Below are 17,318 nucleotides of genomic sequence, written 5' to 3' on the forward strand. Positions count from 1 at the left end.
CGCCACTCATCATAGACTCATCTCCATGGCTTAAAATACCTATAATTTGTATGGTCGTCATTTCAATGAAAAGCATTAAAGTATATATATCAACGTCTTACTCAACCGAGTCATTTTTCTTTTGAGTATATTGAAATTAACATCAGAATAAATAACCTCCTAACTTCGTGCGACTAGCTTTTATCTCTCTTTTCAGTCACACGTTGTGCATGGAACCAGTCACATGCTATATGGGGTCACCCCCTTTCCTTCCACCATGTGGTCACCCCTCGCCAACTCAGAAGGACCTTGTGCTAAAAAATAAATGAATAAATAAAATAACAATCCATGTGACGTGTAATTTGCCTTTGAGAGCACTATGCAGAACAATGATCTGAAGTTCATGGTTCATGATTGTCATCGATCAATATTTATCTATTTCAGCGTTTAGATACTATCAAATCAATGGGGGGAAACTTATTTTCAATAGAATTTAATAGAGTATTCTGACAACTTAATATCCAAATAAAATCTGTGAATCTTTGAGTCACGCACGCTGGCTCCTGTCAATCTGCCATCACGTCAACCATAGTCTCAGATCTTATAAGGGCGGTTCTACCGTAGTTTTCATTATCATTTTAATGATTTGACTTCGGATTATTAAAAAATTCAACAAACAATAAATTTTCAACGATAACAGTTCTTTATTATTATGTAATCACAAAACAAGTTTTGCCATTTTATGATTTACGCTAAATAGTATATTTATTTTTTACTGAGCAAGCACACATTACACAGTGATCAACAATCTTACTTGGATCTAATGATCTAGTGTTTTCTATTTCTAGTAAAGCAGTCAGCCAGCAGTCAGCAGCACTCCAGCACTCCGCTTAGCCAGCAGTGTAGACGGTCGACCAATCAACCATCTGTCAAGTCAACTCATCTGTGTTTTATTTTCAACAAAATTTGAGAACCTAAATCTTAATGTTGTGACAGTCTCTTATTGTGCTATATTTTCAGTTATTTACCGAAATACTAATCGAGTTATTCTTAACTACGACCGTAAAGCATTAGTATAATAATTAACTAAGTGCTTATACTTGAAGAACCGTGAGAATTAAGAAATTGTAATCTAGGGAGTATCATTTTAGGGTGCCCCTATGAGTTAATGAGTTACTATGTCAAGGCTTAAAGACGAAGTGAATAGTTATGTTGGATTGAGTAATAGGAATTAGGCTTGTATTGTCATTTAAAGTCTATTTTATTCAGGTTAACGCTGTGTAAATGTAATAAGGTTCGTCAAAGTGTGACCTTGTACTTACAGCATAATGTCTCACAAAAGTTAACAATTTACAGAAAATCATAACTGCCTATAACCTCAACTTAAACTTTAAGAAAATTTAAAATGCCTCCATGTGAAAGTGATAATGCTCCTGATAGTCTTCTTGACCAGTGCTTTGTTTATGTCGCCCGACACTTGTCCATTATTTCTCACGTCGACAAAGAGACACAATGTTTTAAACTCAATCCAGGACTTGCTTTACCGAGAGAACTTTGTGAAAAGATAATTTATTTTTATAGCCAAAATGTTGGTGTCATAGATGATCGAATCATAAGCTTATTTAGCGACCCTAGTGTTACTAGTTTGAAAAGGGTCTGTTTAAGACATTCTAGTATCACGGACGAAGGGCTGGATGCATTACTAAAGCACAACTTAGTTGAGTTAGACCTAGAAAAGTGCTTCAACGTAACTGAAAAGTCTTTGTGTGCTCTCAATGAGCATGGTGAGAGCTTAACTTCTCTTTCAGTCGGAGCTGGAGTTAGGTTACTTCCATTAATCAACACATATCCTCCTCCTCTAAGCTCTTCCTTGATTAATGGGGCAGTAATTAAGGCACCAAATCTCAGGAAGCTGGTGCTGAGAAATTTCTCACCTGACGTAAGGGATCCAATTTACTTCAACACGCTATTTCAGAACCTACATCACCTTACACATCTTGATCTGTCTGGATATACTGATATTGAAGACTTTTCATTTTTGAAACCATTAACAAAAGTTGTATCTCTTGTTCTACACAATGTTGTCAAAGTCCAAGATGGATTGGAAACGATTTATGAACTTAAAAGCCTAAGGTAAGCAAAAATCAGAGCTGGCCTTGGGTGGTGCGGAGCCCAGTGCTAACCGAGCTTACTACTAAAAAATTAGTAACTTAACTTAACTTATCTCAACAATAACTTAATACCGTACATTTAGGTAACTAACAAAATTCTCAATGTATAGCCTAGCGTAAAGTTAATAACTTATTTACGTCTAAGCTATACTCGGCCCCCTTTTTCTTTCTATTATTTTCACCAAGTGTGGGCCCCCTGAGGTGCGGCGGGGTCCTGTGCTGCCACACCACACCTCCCGCACGTGCCTAAGGCCGGCTCTTGCAAAAGTATGTTGTTTCATTAGGTTAACTCAGATTGACATGCTAAGTTAGTACAGGCCTAATTAATAGAACTACAAAACAGTGAATTTTGCAAACATCACAATCTTAGTTTCAGAGTTAAATGGCTCTCTGAGTAATACCTTGGTAGCTTACTCATACATATCAAGATAGGTAGTATATATCTTTCAGGATAAAACTCAACAACAATAGAACTTTGATGAGCCACTCTATTGATTAAATTGATTGTTAATTATAGTTTTTCCTTAATAGCCTTAATTTATCTTAGTGATATTTAATATTGGTATTTTGGATAAAATTCAATCTACACCCTATAGGCTAACTTTTTAATTTTACAAGTTATAGCCTAGATTGAATTTTATTCTAAGATAGGCCTAGGCCTATAGCAAAAGATTTAAAAACACATATATGTTTTCCTATAGGGTAATTTATTATGTAGGCCTAACAAAAACATTAGCATGGTTAATTATGACAAGTTATGATTAGGTATCAAAAGTAGAGTACCATAGTTATAGATTGATACAAATTTACAATACTAATAGCCTAGTTTAGGTTTGAGGTTCGATGTTACAATAGAGTCATATCAAAGGTTTGCCTGACTCACTGCTGTGTCCATGGTTTGGGGTGAAAATGAAACATATTTTAAAGAAAAATACCATGTCAATAAAATAGATACCGTAGGCTAATAAATTTCTTGTACCGTAATCATTGTAAACTTTCATATCTTGTTTTTAACTTTAAAACATGAATTTTTCAGACATCTCGATATATCCCAGTCTAATGATAAGGTGAGGACTTTTGTCATGGAACATTCAACTTTGCGGTTCATTTTAACGAACCTACCCGACCTTGTATCCCTGGACATATCAGGAACCAATCTTGCCGGAACTGGTAAGCAGCTGAGTTTAAGTTACGTGATTCATTGCTAGATTTCCAACATGCACTATAGGCTCTGGCCTAGGCATGTACAATGAAGTGTGCAACGTTAATTTTTTTTCTAATTTGCTGTTAAAATATGTTATTTAATGTAACAGACTATAATACTTGTCTAAAGTTCTTCCAAATTTGCACAGATCTATTGTCTTTGCAGAAGAATAATTCTTCACTTTAAGAGTGTTATGTGTTTTTCTTTGTATTCTACTATACATTTTCTTTGTGGAATGAAGGTATGTTATTAATTTGACTTTTGAGATACTTTTAGCTGGAAAATGAAGTATAATAAAAGAATTAAAAATATTTGAACGAAAAAATGGTTGTAGGTGTAGCGGTCATTGAGTACAGCGAAGGAAAAAGGTGCGACATACCAGGTCTGGATAATCGCATCGACAATCCTCTTGAGTTCTTGGGACTCTACGGCACTCAACACGGAGCATGTCGACGGCACGACATCCCTGCCAAATTGGTAAACAAACTGCTTTTTTTTATGAGTCCTTGAAGTTGTTAAAAGTTTACGGTCAACAATAGTAGGCTACCTAGTGGTAGATTTGTTTATTGTAGCGTGGGTCCCTGAAGGCCCTTGTAAATCACCCCAGAGACCAATTCTTACCCCTTCACATCCCAGGATGCTAGCCTAAAAGATTGTTTTTTCAAATTAGATCAAGCTAGGCCTGGAGGCTGTGTCATTACAACTTAGATAAAATCCATTGATCCATTAATTTCCCTCCGCAAATTCATTTGCACAAACCTATTTTCCATAATGTTACCATTGATAGAGTATTTTATATGGTAGAGTATACATTTTATCTACATGGACCAGCCGTCGCCGATTTTTTATTAAAAAAGAAGATAGTTGAATGAGCCAGTGACCCCCCCCCCCTTAGTGTTTAAAATTATTTTTTTCTTTCTCATTTATTGTTTCTGATATATTTAAGTTTAGGCTACACAAAAGATGCTATAGATTACAATAATGTGTCATAACAGTTTGACTTGGTTAAAGTCTGCACACTCAACGGAAATCAGTAATTTATATCTGTCAAAATCGGTGTCTCGTTTTATCAGTCAAAGATATTACAGACTAGCTGAGTACCCGTCCTTCGTACGGGGTTGGTATACAATGCTTACTGTAGCCTAGTTAAATACTCGTTCTTTGCATTTGCAATGAGAGAGAACACGTTTTGAGAAAATTTGGTTTACTATAATCTACGGTATACTATAGTAGCCTATTTAGAACATCTACCATAGCCATAATGTTCTACCACTTCACTTATACAATACAAAGAAGTAAATCTCTCACACTTAAGTTTTTGTTAGCTGCTTGGTTCAAATTAGCTGTTGTCATAAATGTATAAAGAACTAATGGTGCTGCACCCTGTTGGTAAACCGTATAACCTTTTAGTGCTATTTGTAAGGTTCCAAATGTTAAGGGGGGTAAAAACGTACTGCGAATAAATGAACACCAGAACTTACTCGATTTTTATCCACAATAGCCTACTTCTAGGCCTATGTGTTGGCCATAGCTTGGGCTATGGGCCGAAGAACGTAGGCCTATTTTTAATCACAGTGAAGTACATACACACACCCACAACTACATATTCATTCATAATAGCACTCCGTTTAACCGGCCCATTTTACAGATATTTAACGCCGACGACAACATAACCCCAAACTGGTGTTTGATTGTTGATGGACGACAGACGAAAACTAGAACTTTGCCGGCTTGTTTCATACCCACCAGTTCCTGCCTGCCAGTGACTAGCGGTGGCCGTTTAAGCCATTAAGTGTTGGTTTCGTTTGATTTAAATTCGTTATTAAATTTATCGTTTTGTTTCGCCGTTTAGATTTATTCCCGTTATTACGCCGTTTTGATACCCCGAGACTTGTCGTCTGAGTTCTAAACCCCGTCTTTTGCAAGTGAAAGAATCAAGTCTTGGGAGCAGGCTGAGTTGAACAATCAACTACGAAAATTAATACTAAATTTATTTTAAATCATATCACCATAAATTATCAGTTCGATTATATTAATTAGGCCCCGACGACTCTGTAGGAACTGCTTTTTGCCTTATATTCGATTTTATATTATTTACCGTCTTTAGCCAAATAGTTGAAAGTTCACACGAGTAGTTTTTACCAAATTGGCTAAGATAGAATACTCGTCGGTCCTACAGAGTCAATCCAAAAGTTAGGCAAAATTCTCCACAACACTTTTACGAAGGCTGGGATGATATAGCTCCAACTGGGCGTCTGCAGGATTTCCTGAGCGCTTCTAGAGCTCTGAGCCTTCGATTAAATTTAAATAAATTGATCAGTCAAAGCCGTGACAACTTCGTATCGACCCCTGGATTTTTCTCGGCTCCTTCTGAGCGCTTTGGGGAAGAAATTTGAGTGTGGCCGGTTCTAGGGGTAGGCTTAGCCTGACTTTGGTGAATACTAGTTTATTCCCCCCCTAGAATTTTGCGACACATATTGAATATCATGAAACAAATTGTGTAGTTGAAACAGCTGGCAAAATTATTTATAATTCCTTTTAAATATGAATACTCATGAGGTTAACATGGAAAACTCTAGAGCCGCTGGGGTGGAGCCCGAAATGAATTTTGAGGTAAGAATATGTCTACATGTTAATCGGGAATGTGAGCTATCATCATACCAAATTTCAACACAATCAGACCAGTAGTTAATGCGTGATTGAACTTCAAATAAACAAACAAACACACAAACTTTCACATTTATAATACTAGTATGATTATATTAAAGATATTGTTATGATTTGACCAGATTTCTGGAGACGCCAACGAACAACAAATCCTGATTGCCGCAGCTGCCTACATTCACCGACCTGAGATTCTCCAGAGGGTGTTGAACGACCTTTATCATCTGTTCAGATACGAACACTGCACAAATATTTTCCGGGCGCTCAATGTTGTTCTGGAGTCCATGGAAAGGCACATCTCTGAGAAACACATTCAGATCTCTGGCAGGTAATTTATAAACCCAAGATTTCGTCTGACGATCGTTTTAAGATGGAGAATAAATAAAAATACATTTAATAACATTTAAAACATATATTTACACTCATATACTGACAGTAAATCTAATATATAAAATTCTCGTGTCACAGTGTTTGTCTGCAAACTCCTCCGGAACGACTTCACCGATCGTTATGAAATTTGGTGTGTAAATTCTGTAGGTATGCGAATCGGACGTAAACTATTTCCCGTTTCGAAATTCTTAAAAGGGCTCCGCCCCAGTGGCTCTGGAGTTTCCCATGTTAACCTTATGAGAAATGGAATTAATGAATCTTAACAGCTGTTTCAATTAAACAAGTTGGTTCTGTTCTATGATGTTCAATAGCATTAAAGTTACAAGGATTACCAACAGGGTGCAGCACTATTATTTCTTTTACATTTATGACAACAGCTAATTTGCAACCAAAAGGTGAGTGAGCGTAGCGAACGAACTTCAACCTGGAGGCGAGTGAGCGTAGCGAACGAGCTAACCTGAAGGCGAGTGAGCGTAGCGAACGAGCTAACCTGAAGGCAAGTGAGCGCAGCGAACGAGCTCCAATCTAAAGGTGAGTGAGCGCAGCGAACGAGCTCCAACCTAAAGGTGGGTGAGCGTAGCGAACGAGCTCCAACCCAAAGGTGAGTGAGCGTAGCGAACGAACTTCAACCAGGACGTGATTGAGCGATGCGAACGAGATCATCTTGAAAATTAAACGTAACGGTACTTTCTTTCCATCGGTCTGTCTTAGGGGAAACCTATAACTTAGGCGATACGAAGTTCGCCGGGTCAGCTAGTATATATATATAAAAGATTGTTCTATCCTACATAAAATTGGTAACACATAGCCTATTATGCTGATTAGGAAGTTGTTTGTGCTTTAAAAGTCATGTTTTTAGCCCCCAAGCTGTACCACTAAAAAGTAGGATTTACCTTTGCCAATAAGCTCAGAAGTTATAACTGTTGTCACGATCGTATTGGTATCACAATGCCGTCATCAGACATATAGATCTCGGCGTAAGTAGAGTCATTAAAGTTAAAATACATAACACACACGAATAATTACTTTACCAAAGTGTTATAAAAACGAACAGACCTCACACACACGGTACTGGTGGACATTGTCACGATCAAAGCAATTTAGCCGACTAACGACGCTGACGACCTACATATGCTTACCATTAAAATTTCTTTGTCACTCCTAGCGGGCTGTCTCGCTTAGAGAGTAGTGTATCACTAAATTTAAAATAGTTTTAAATGGTTTTTATGCCTAGTATCTTTGTTTCAAGTTTGGGAGCTCTACCTTTATTATTATTTTTTTTATATTTAACTGTTCCAGGACTTTTTGCCACCCTGTATATGAGGTGGTGGTAATTTATAACTCCATCAGTCTACAAAAGAAGCTACTCATCAATAAGTTAATCCCAAGCACAGTTAACACGTAATTAAAACAAAATTAAAAATTATTCTTCAACACCTATCCACTAAACACAAATACACTGCCTTGGGTCAGGCTTGAATCAGACAGAGTTAGGCTATGATATAAAATCACGATGTGTGAGCATTACCAACTGTCCATTCATCAGCTGATAGTGGTCACAGCATTACAGTGGTAAAAGAGAGTGATAAAAATGTAATGTGATTTGTAACTGAGCTTTTCATTGAGAAACTGCGCTGCATGTTGTAACCAAGAACAATTTACCCATAACCAAATGCTTACAAATATATTATCTCAACCGAAATTGATTTTCAGTGCAACACTATTCTACATAGTAAAGAACAAAGATATCCCTCCGTTCCCAGCGAAGGTGAAACGCAAGATCATCACAACTCTGCTGAACAGCATGAACACTCACCAAGAAGACGACACCATGATGCGGAACGGATGCCTGACACTGTGTCAGTTCAAGATACCTCAGGACGTTGTAAGTTGAACCATCTTAAGAGTGGCTTTTTCCATTTTTAAGTACTTTTAATTTCTCCCCCTAAACAGTAGGGGATTAGGATGAATTAGGGTCTTACGGTGTACTTCTGATTAGAGAATCACATTGCTACTGGCCTCTTAGGATTAGGATCCTACTGTGTGGTTATGATTAGACAAGCACATAGCCACAGCTACTGGCCTCTTAGGATTACGAGCCTACGGTGTAGTTCTGATTAGACAAGCACACAGCCACAGCTACTGGCCTCTTAGGATGACGAGCCTACTGTGTGGTTCTGATTAGCCAAGCTTATATCCACTACCCAGTTATGAAGCAGGTTTTGAGTTTTCCAATGGTCATGTTGATGTTTCAGCTGTTTGAGTACGAGAGACTTGTCATGATGCTGTTACACATAGTGTCCTCGATGCAACAGGAAGGGTTTGTTCAGAGGATTGGCATCTACTTGCTCAACTCTCTGGCCTGTCAAGTGGACAATCAACAGAAACAGTTGCTCGGGGATCTCTGTGCCATAGACGTGAGTGTTCTATTTTGGATTTCCATCGCTTGGTCTTAACATATTGATAAATTACTTAGGATTACTTGGGTATCGCACGTAAATGGGCAAGTTTTTTTTAGCGTCCCACCCCCTACCTCCTCAACCGTCGCTACCCTCCTTCCAGCAATGCTCTCAGCAGTCATTTGCCTTATGATGGCTGCCTCGGTTGGGTTGTAGTGTGTTTCTTTATGTCCTTACTAGTTTGTTTCTTGGGACGCATACGTCAAACATACGTGTCAATACCCTTTGTGTATAGTAAAATGGTCGGCATTTCGTCAAATTTACGTATTGATAGCCTTAGCGTCCTACCATATCACGATACCTTTCTAGGGTTAAAGAAAAGCCTAGAGAATACGTTTAATCCCCATAGGTAATTAGTTGACGAAAAATGTGCAATAGCACAATTGCAACGATAACAAATACTTAACTTTAGGAAATCAACTATTTATAGTTTTCAAAGTCAAGCATATGCACTGACAAGTGTATTTTTTTTACTATTAAGTCTAATAACAAAAAATAAAAGTTAGGCCTACTTTTTTTACTTTGGTAGGCTACCTACCTAATGATACATAAACAGATAGCAAGACCATTGGAGTAGAGTAGATGGTTAAATTTACCACCTTTGATTGACAATGCTATATTCTCTATAACGGAATAACTCGTCAATATCTACGGTCTTCGCCAACATCAGCTTACTACAATTACATGTTAATTAGTTATAAAAATTCAAATGTGGTAAACATCTAACAGTGAGGAAAACTATCGTATTTAGAGATACTATATCATTACAATTTTATGTTTCAACTTGTCGTAATAAAAGTGATTTTTATATTTCGACAGAGAATGTTGAAGCTGATCCGTGATCGTGTGAGTCAGGAAGTGTGTGATGATGTGTTGGAAGTAGCTTGGTCTACGATGTGGAATGTGACGGATGAAACAGCCATCAACTGCGAGCGATTCCTTGATGGTGGGGGGATGGAGTTGTTCTTAAAGTGCCTTAATGTAAGTAGCAAGACCAGCTGATTGATCATGTATTTGTAATCTTTTCCATTGTTAGTTTACATACTAGATATAATATATAGGCTTACTGGGAGCTGTTTAGTTTCCTGCATAGTTAAAAAAAATTGTATTTGAAGTAGGAAAATGTTAAAAAATGAAGGTTTGGTATATGATAATAATAGTAGTTTCCAGGTTGACTGAAAAAAGGACCATTTGCTCAATCAAGGACCAAGTTTTGTTCATTCATTTATTCATATTCACCATCATTCTAACCCTACCTTTTACCAAGATCAATCACTGTTTAACCTTTAGCATGGTGGATACCATAATGGATAATGGTTTAGACCATTATCCTAAAGTCCAAGTAGGATTTCATGAATTTTTTTTTAGCTATGAGCTACTTTTGTATTGATTGTCTTGACCATTCAAAAATAAAGACGTAAGTGTGTAAAAATTAACGGGGGTAAAAATCTATTTGGAATATATCGATACTATTTGTATGTCATAATGATATAGTAGAACCTCAATAACAAGACCCTCGATAACAAGTCGCCCTTGATAACAAGGGTCATTTTCAAATCCCCTTGAAATTATTTTACCCCTAATCACATGCTATTGCAAACCTCGATAAGAAGTCAACCTTGATAACAAGTCTTATTTTATAATCCCTACTAGCTGGCCCGACAGACGTCGTCCTGTCCTATTGTGGTTTTATGTCACATGCTCGTTCATTTTCAAGATGAGCTCGTTCGCATGGCTCAATCACGTCCTGGTTGAAGTTCGTTCACTACGCTCACTCACTTTTAGGTTGGAGCTCGTTCGCTGCGCTCACTTGCCTTCAGGTTAGCTCGTTCGCTACGCTAACTCACCTCCAGGTTGAAGTTCGTTCGCTACGCTCACTCACCTTTTGGTTGCAAATTAGCTGTTCTCATAAATTTAAAAAAATATATAGTGCTGCACCCTGTTGGTAAACCTATTAACTTTTTAATGCTATTGAACATCACAGAATGAAAATTGTTTAGCTGCACCAGCTGTTAAGATTCTTTAATTCCATTTAAATATGAGTACTCACAAGGTTAACATGGGAAACTCTAGAGCCACTGGGGCGGAGCCCTATTGACGGATCTGCACCAAACTTCACACAAACCATCCTTGAATAATGCTTAATAATGCCTAAAAGTTTCATTACAATCTGTCGAGCGGTTTTGGAGTCCATAAAGGACAAACATACAAGTATACAAACATACATTGGATTTTATATATATAGATGAGAGTCTGGTTATCAAGGTTCTACTGTACAGTCAAACAACGTAATATTTGAATTTCCATCCCATTTAGATAACTAATAACTGTAACCAATCAGAAATGGGATTTTGTGAGTTTAGAAACTAATATCAAAAGCGTTGATGTGCATAATGCAAAAGTACTTGCTTATGGCTTCCACACAGTCAAGTCGCTTCGGATGTGAAAGCCATGTTTACAAGAGCAGTTGGTATATTTCAAGTTACTTGAAGCAACCCTGTATACTGGCCTCGTGTAAACTCTGCTTTATGGCGTAAAACTTTTGTGGAGATGTTTTCAACGTGTCAAATGTTGTGGACAGCTGTTCCCCGAGAGGGAGGAGCTGATGCGCAACATGATGGGGCTGCTGGGTAATGTGGCCGAGGTCAAGCATCTGAGAGGGAGACTCATGGTGCGAAGATACATCCAAGTCTTCTCTGAACTCGTCAACTCTGTCAGCGACGGCATCGAGGTAGGCAAGGGTCATTAAGTGTTCATCAATTCTGTTTAATCAAATGAAAGTTTAGTTGAGTATTTTTTTTACTTTTTCTGTTAATTCACTACCACTAGTTTTTAGAGCAATAGATTTATTAGCAATAGAAGTGGTAGTGAATTAGTGGTTGAGTTAGGTTAGGTTGGTATAGAGTTAGAAAAACCTAACCTAACCACATTCCACTAGAGGTAGTGAATTAACGGAAAATGTACTTTGTTTACAATCATGCAAGATGTCTACCAGTCTCTGAAATGACTTTGAACTCTGTAATCATGTTAATTCTAAGATATTGAAATTAGAGCAATGTAAATAAAACTTATTTTACATTTATCCTTGAAAATTTGAATTTACAATGAAAAAGTGATTTTTAACTACAGTAAAACACTGAATAACCAAAATAAAGGAGGCAAGCCATTTTGAATAACCTATTTTTGTTTGTTTAAGTAGTAGGAATTTAAAGGCATAAATTCAAAGGGATCTATTAATTGTACATGAGGATTTTTACTTTCTCCCTTGTATATAACTTAGTATATGGACAAGTTCTGTTTTTCGTAAAAATTTTGAGTAAAATTTTTTTAGTGGAAGTATCTGTTTTGGGTCCTCTGAAGTCTGAACCTATAAAAAGTTATGTATGTTTGCGTGTCCATGTGTATGTGTGTGTGCCATAGCTACAGACCATACATGTGGTCAAAATTTTGGTACTACAGTAGACAACAGTATCTCCAAGCATTTTTTTTCATAAAAAAATTAATCTTTGTGTTTGATTTTTCCATTTAAAATAACAGGAAAATCAAATTTTCACAAAATTGGCCTACACGATTTTGATTAAAATTTAGTATGTTAAAGTCTTTTGATTTCTCAACAAAATAATAATACAAACCCCATTGCTGTAAAAATTACAGTTTGATAGTTATTGCAACCTTTGCGATTTTTTACCCATAAAATAACAGAAAAATTGTAAAGTAAATGGCTCTACTTGTTTTGATTAAAATGTAGTATGTTTATCTTTAACCTCTAAACAAAACGTTAAAAAAACCCTGATTGCTGTAAAAATGATGTTCCAAAAGTTAAATTGTAACTTTTACAATTTATTCCATAAAAATCACAGTCTGGTTCATTACATTTTGTTGGCCAAGATGGACCAACTACTCGCGCCAAGGCGCACAAAACAATTCCCATTACCTTGCCTAACTCATTTCTACTGAAATTTAAGGAATTTTCGGTATTGTTACGGACAAACTACATAAAATATCATAGTTAATTTACTATAGCAAAAGATCACTGAAAAGTCATGGATTTTACTTAAGGGAACTGGTAAATACCCCATTATGTTTTACTAAACATTTTTCAGCGTTTTAGTTTGAATAATTAATAACTTATCGGTGATATGTACCAAATTGGTTCAGAGAAAAAACTGTCTTCTGGCAAAAGGTTATGAATGCTAACGTTTTCAATAGGGATGGTTGGTACAGTAAAGTCCCGCAAACTCGGCACTCATTAACCCGGTAGTCTGGATAACTCGGCCATCATAAATTGTATAGGCCCCTAACTATTCGCGTGTTACTGCACAAATATTGATGATTAATTTATTTTTATAATCGTACTTCAGCTTGTAACAGGGTTGTTTTACAAGTTACATGCTCTAGTCCTAAAGAGTTACTTAAACTTACACATTCTTCAATCTTTTTGGTTTAAACTCGACTCGAACTCGAGAATCGAATCTTTTGCCAATTACTCGACTCTAACTCGACTCGACCTGAAAAACCTGTGCTCGCATATCTCTTAAAGCGAGTTAATAAAAACATGCCCATGGGGCGTAGCCCAAGAGAAATATGCAAATTAAATTATATAATATTGCATTGTCTTCCATTTGTGAGCTATGTTTCAAGTTTCAAGTCTCTAGATCATCGGGAAGTTAGTATTAAATTGATTGCAAAATTTGTACCGGACAAGAAAGCGAGCTAATAAAAACGTTTTAAAAAGGGATTTTTCTTACCGTGTCACAAGGAGAATTTAAGTTTTTGTTTTTAAAATCCTTAGTAATGATTCTTGTAAATGGCAATAATGATAAAGAAAATCAATTGACAATTTTCAGGTTTCTGTTTAGTGTCATCATCGTAGCTTTTATTCGTGAGAGTGGCAAAATTGTTACTATCTCCGCAGTCGCGATGTAATCATGATCATCTTCTGCAGTAACGGAGACAATATCATCTTTTCAGCGACAATATTGAGGACTTCTGAAATCTTGGCAAAACTGTGAACATTTTCTGTTATCTTGGTGACATAATTATCGTCACTCGCAATTATGGAGTAAAATTGCCGACAGTTGGAACAAAACCCGTTGGGGAAACCCCTAAATTAATGCAATCCGCCAGAAATTGGAAATATATTTTCCCAAAAATTGTAAAATAAAAATATCTTCTGGACCTGTCCATCCCTAGTTTTCAATGCTGTCGTTTCTTACACAAATTTAAATTCTTGCCTCAGCCAATAAATTTAAAAGACCAGTAAAATCACAATATTGACCTAGAGTTGTTCCTTAAAAAAAAAACGCAGGTGAGTTACAACGCGGCTGGCGTGTTGTCACACCTGGCGTCAGACGGCGAGGCTGCGTGGAGGAAGGGATGTCCCGACAGAGAAGTTGTGTTGTCCAACATGGTGGTGGCAATCGACAAGTGGAGTCTGGAAACAGAGAGGAACATCAACTACCGTAGCTTTGAGCCGATCCTGCAACTAGCCAGAGTAAGGCACACTCCGCAATGTCAACACTGGGCTGTCTGGGCTCTGGCTAATCTCACCAAGGTCTATCGTAAGTACCTGCTCTAGACCGGCTAGGCCTAGAGGTCGCAGCATTATCACTTAGATTAAATCCACAAGTGATTGGCAAGATTTGAACCCAGTACCTTAGGGATTGAAGTCCTGCAACACTAGTCCAGCTTGTTTTCCTTACTTTTGTACCATTGACCCTTTGGGGTCAGTCGTAAAATATTTTGGCAGTGTTGAAAACCCGCACCAACCTGCACTAACACTGAACTGCTCGAATAAAAGGTCTATTTAAGGTTTAATATGGCATTACTTTCTCTAAAACTAAAATTTATCATATTACAAATTATTAAACTACTATTGTGCCAAACTCAAAAGATGCACATTTTAAGCAGGCCTACTCACAATAGAGACTTTTCAAAATTCCGCTACCATTTTTGCATTTAGGGCAATAGGGATGTAATATTGTGTGAAAAATTAATTTTGGAACGTGTTGATTTTGCCCAAAACTTTCACTTAATTGGTTATTTTTAGCAAATGAGATAGTGATTAGTGAGATCTCTTATTAGTCCTATTGCAATTGACACATCTCTTCATATTGTGCTGATTTTTTATATCTACAAAAAAAGTTGGTTAAAGTGACATAAAATACCGAGTACAAATCTATTTTTCCTACAGTTACCTGACAGCTTGGGATTTCTTTTACCGATTAACACAGAAAGTAGCTAATTGCTGCATTTACTTACTTTTGCCGCACTCCAGTATTCCGACAAAACAAAACAAAACCATGTGCTTTTATTAGGCTAATACGTGTATGCTTGAAAATAATTTGGCAACACTTCAACGATCAGCTGGTGCAGTGTTTCCCATTTTGTTCAACGCTTGGACTTAACCTAACCTAAAACGAGTTGTTTAGTGTTTGAAAGACAAATTATTTTTATGCTTTATAGTAACTGTAGGTGTAACACGAGCTCAAAGTGCCTTTGATGCACTCGAGAAAAAAGTGCAGCAAAGTGCCATTTCGCACACTAGTTACACAAATAACTACTGTTGTCTTGCTAGTGGTATTTAAGCTTTACAAGCAGAGATTTACATAAAATTAAGCATTATTTTTTTCTCGGTTGTGAATCTTTTGTATTTTTGCACCACTCAACTATGTTGTCTAACAATAATACTTTACACTGTATTTATATTGTTTTCAAAGTGGTCCTCGAAAATAATGCTCCTTCAGCTTATTGTAATCATAATTTTTAAGTGCAAATACTAGATACAAGTTCAAGGTTTTTTCTTTCAGCGGACAAGTACTGTACGCTGGTTGAAGCAGAGGGGGGTGTTGAGATCCTGAAGGAGTTGATTTTGGACGACAGTCCGTATGAGAAGACAAAGGAATTGGCCCACCTAGTGCTCGAGCACTGCCGCAAGTTCAAGGAGGACGGCCATGTTGAAATGGAAACTCCAGAGCTTGACGGATAAACCGCTTGTGATATTGTAATTTTAAGCTGTAACACTATTATTTGTTGTCGGTTTTTATCAGAGTTTTATTTTTAGTTCTGTATATTTTTATTTTACACAATGTATATACTTAAACCGAAATATAAATCCCGTTTGTATATAAATATATATATCGAAAGACTATATTATAGCCACCAGAAATACATAGTTTGCATCAAATGTACTTTAGTTAGTCTGCAAAAGGTTTAAATTAGTCAGACTAAATAAAGAATTTTCACAAAGCTAAATTAAAGACACTGATGAAGTTTGGTTCCATTCACACTTTTAGACTGACCAGGTATATCAAGAAATTGTTTACTCTTGATACGTCAGGCCCTTGGATCACATACCTATTCCTGAATCGCTGAATCCCACACAATCACAACGATATGATGAATTTACAATCGCAAAAACTCATCTATTGCTTTAATATACCAAAATTTGTGTGTGAAAAGTTAGTCAAACTATTAAAATCTTACCAGAAAACAAGAATAAAATATTAATTTTTTCATCTATTGCTTTAATATACCAAAATTTGTGTGTGAAAAGTAGACAAACTATTAAAATCTTACCAGAAAACAAGAATAAAATATTAATTTTTTCATGAATTGTTGATCTGTTAATATGTGTATTTTCAATATTCATTCAGTTAAATTTGAACTACATTGTTTACTTATGTATACTATTAATGAACAATACATTAAAAGTTTCAAAATTCTTCTATGAATATTTCTTTTTAATCTTCTGTGAATAATTTTATATCCTTCTTATAGTTACTCCTTAAACCTCTCTGTTTTTATTCATTTTGGAACTTGGCTTCGTCTTATATCAGTGTCGCATACGGTTGACTACCCATGGCAGTATTTATATTTTATTTTGTAATATTTCTTTTCCCCTAAGTGTTTTAAGTTAAAAACTAGCGCTTAAAACTTAATGCTGGATTGTTCATTTTGAAATTGTTATATTTTTTCTTCACTCAGATTGTTCGGTTTTTTTTTCTCTGGAATCTCTCGGATTTTTAGTTGTTTTCAGAAATTAAAATTTGTAAACAAATGTCTTACATACTGTTACAAATTTACTTTCACAAAGCCTTTTATTAAAACCAAACTATGTGCAATGTAGAAAATCGATTGAGCTTAACGATTAAACTAACACTAATACTTTGGTTTTAGTAATTTATTGTAGATGTAGAAAATACTGTAAATTAATTGTTACCTATAGATAATAAAGGTTTATATAACTCGGATTTAAAATATGGTGTTAGTTTATCGACCCTTTCTTCCCAATCCAATAACTTTTAATTAGTAAAATATATTGACATTACAATCCAAATTTTTTTAAATGTATGCTCTGTTGCTGTCATAATACTTTTTCACTGTTTCGTTAAAATAAAGTATTTATCTATGTTGTGATTACATTCTAACAAGGGAAATGTATTTGATGTA

General features: G+C 36.1%; 1 protein-coding gene across 2 annotated transcripts; it reads left to right on the forward strand.

Moving 5' to 3' along the window:
* The first annotated feature begins 859 nt into the window (after window positions 1-859).
* On the forward strand, window positions 860-17,135 carry LOC128994864 (protein zer-1 homolog). Of its 2 annotated transcripts, XR_008490920.1 has the most exons (11): window positions 860-2,112; window positions 3,187-3,320; window positions 3,689-3,831; window positions 6,144-6,346; window positions 8,122-8,293; window positions 8,664-8,825; window positions 9,687-9,848; window positions 11,449-11,598; window positions 14,176-14,428; window positions 15,677-16,331; window positions 16,426-17,135. XR_008490920.1 is itself a non-coding variant. In XM_054419685.1 (10 exons), the coding sequence occupies exons 1-10, from the start codon at window positions 1,385-1,387 to the stop codon at window positions 15,853-15,855; spliced, it is 2,286 nt and encodes a 761-aa protein (XP_054275660.1). In that variant the 5' UTR covers window positions 860-1,384; the 3' UTR covers window positions 15,856-17,135. The 2 variants fall into 2 exon arrangements, 1 of the variants encoding a protein (XP_054275660.1); XM_054419685.1 differs by having other exon boundaries at window positions 15,677-17,135.
* Window positions 17,136-17,318: the final 183 nt, after the last annotated feature.

Source organism: Macrosteles quadrilineatus, unplaced genomic scaffold (assembly GCF_028750875.1).
Source record: "Macrosteles quadrilineatus isolate MER2022 unplaced genomic scaffold, UCM_ALF_1.0 Scaffold_5__1_contigs__length_97177068, whole genome shotgun sequence".
Classification (NCBI taxonomy): Eukaryota; Metazoa; Arthropoda; class Insecta; order Hemiptera; family Cicadellidae; genus Macrosteles; species Macrosteles quadrilineatus.

Excerpts from the sequence above, each read along its gene's own strand:
- LOC128994864 (XM_054419685.1), top strand. The coding sequence starts at position 1,385 with ATGCCTCCATGTGAAAGTGATAATGCTCCTGATAGTCTTCTTGACCAG. Across the intron at positions 2,113-3,186 it reads TATGAACTTAAAAGCCTAAG|ACATCTCGATATATCCCAGT; the intron begins GTAAGCAAAAAT and ends TGAATTTTTCAG. Across the intron at positions 8,294-8,663 it reads TCAAGATACCTCAGGACGTT|CTGTTTGAGTACGAGAGACT; the intron begins GTAAGTTGAACC and ends TTGATGTTTCAG.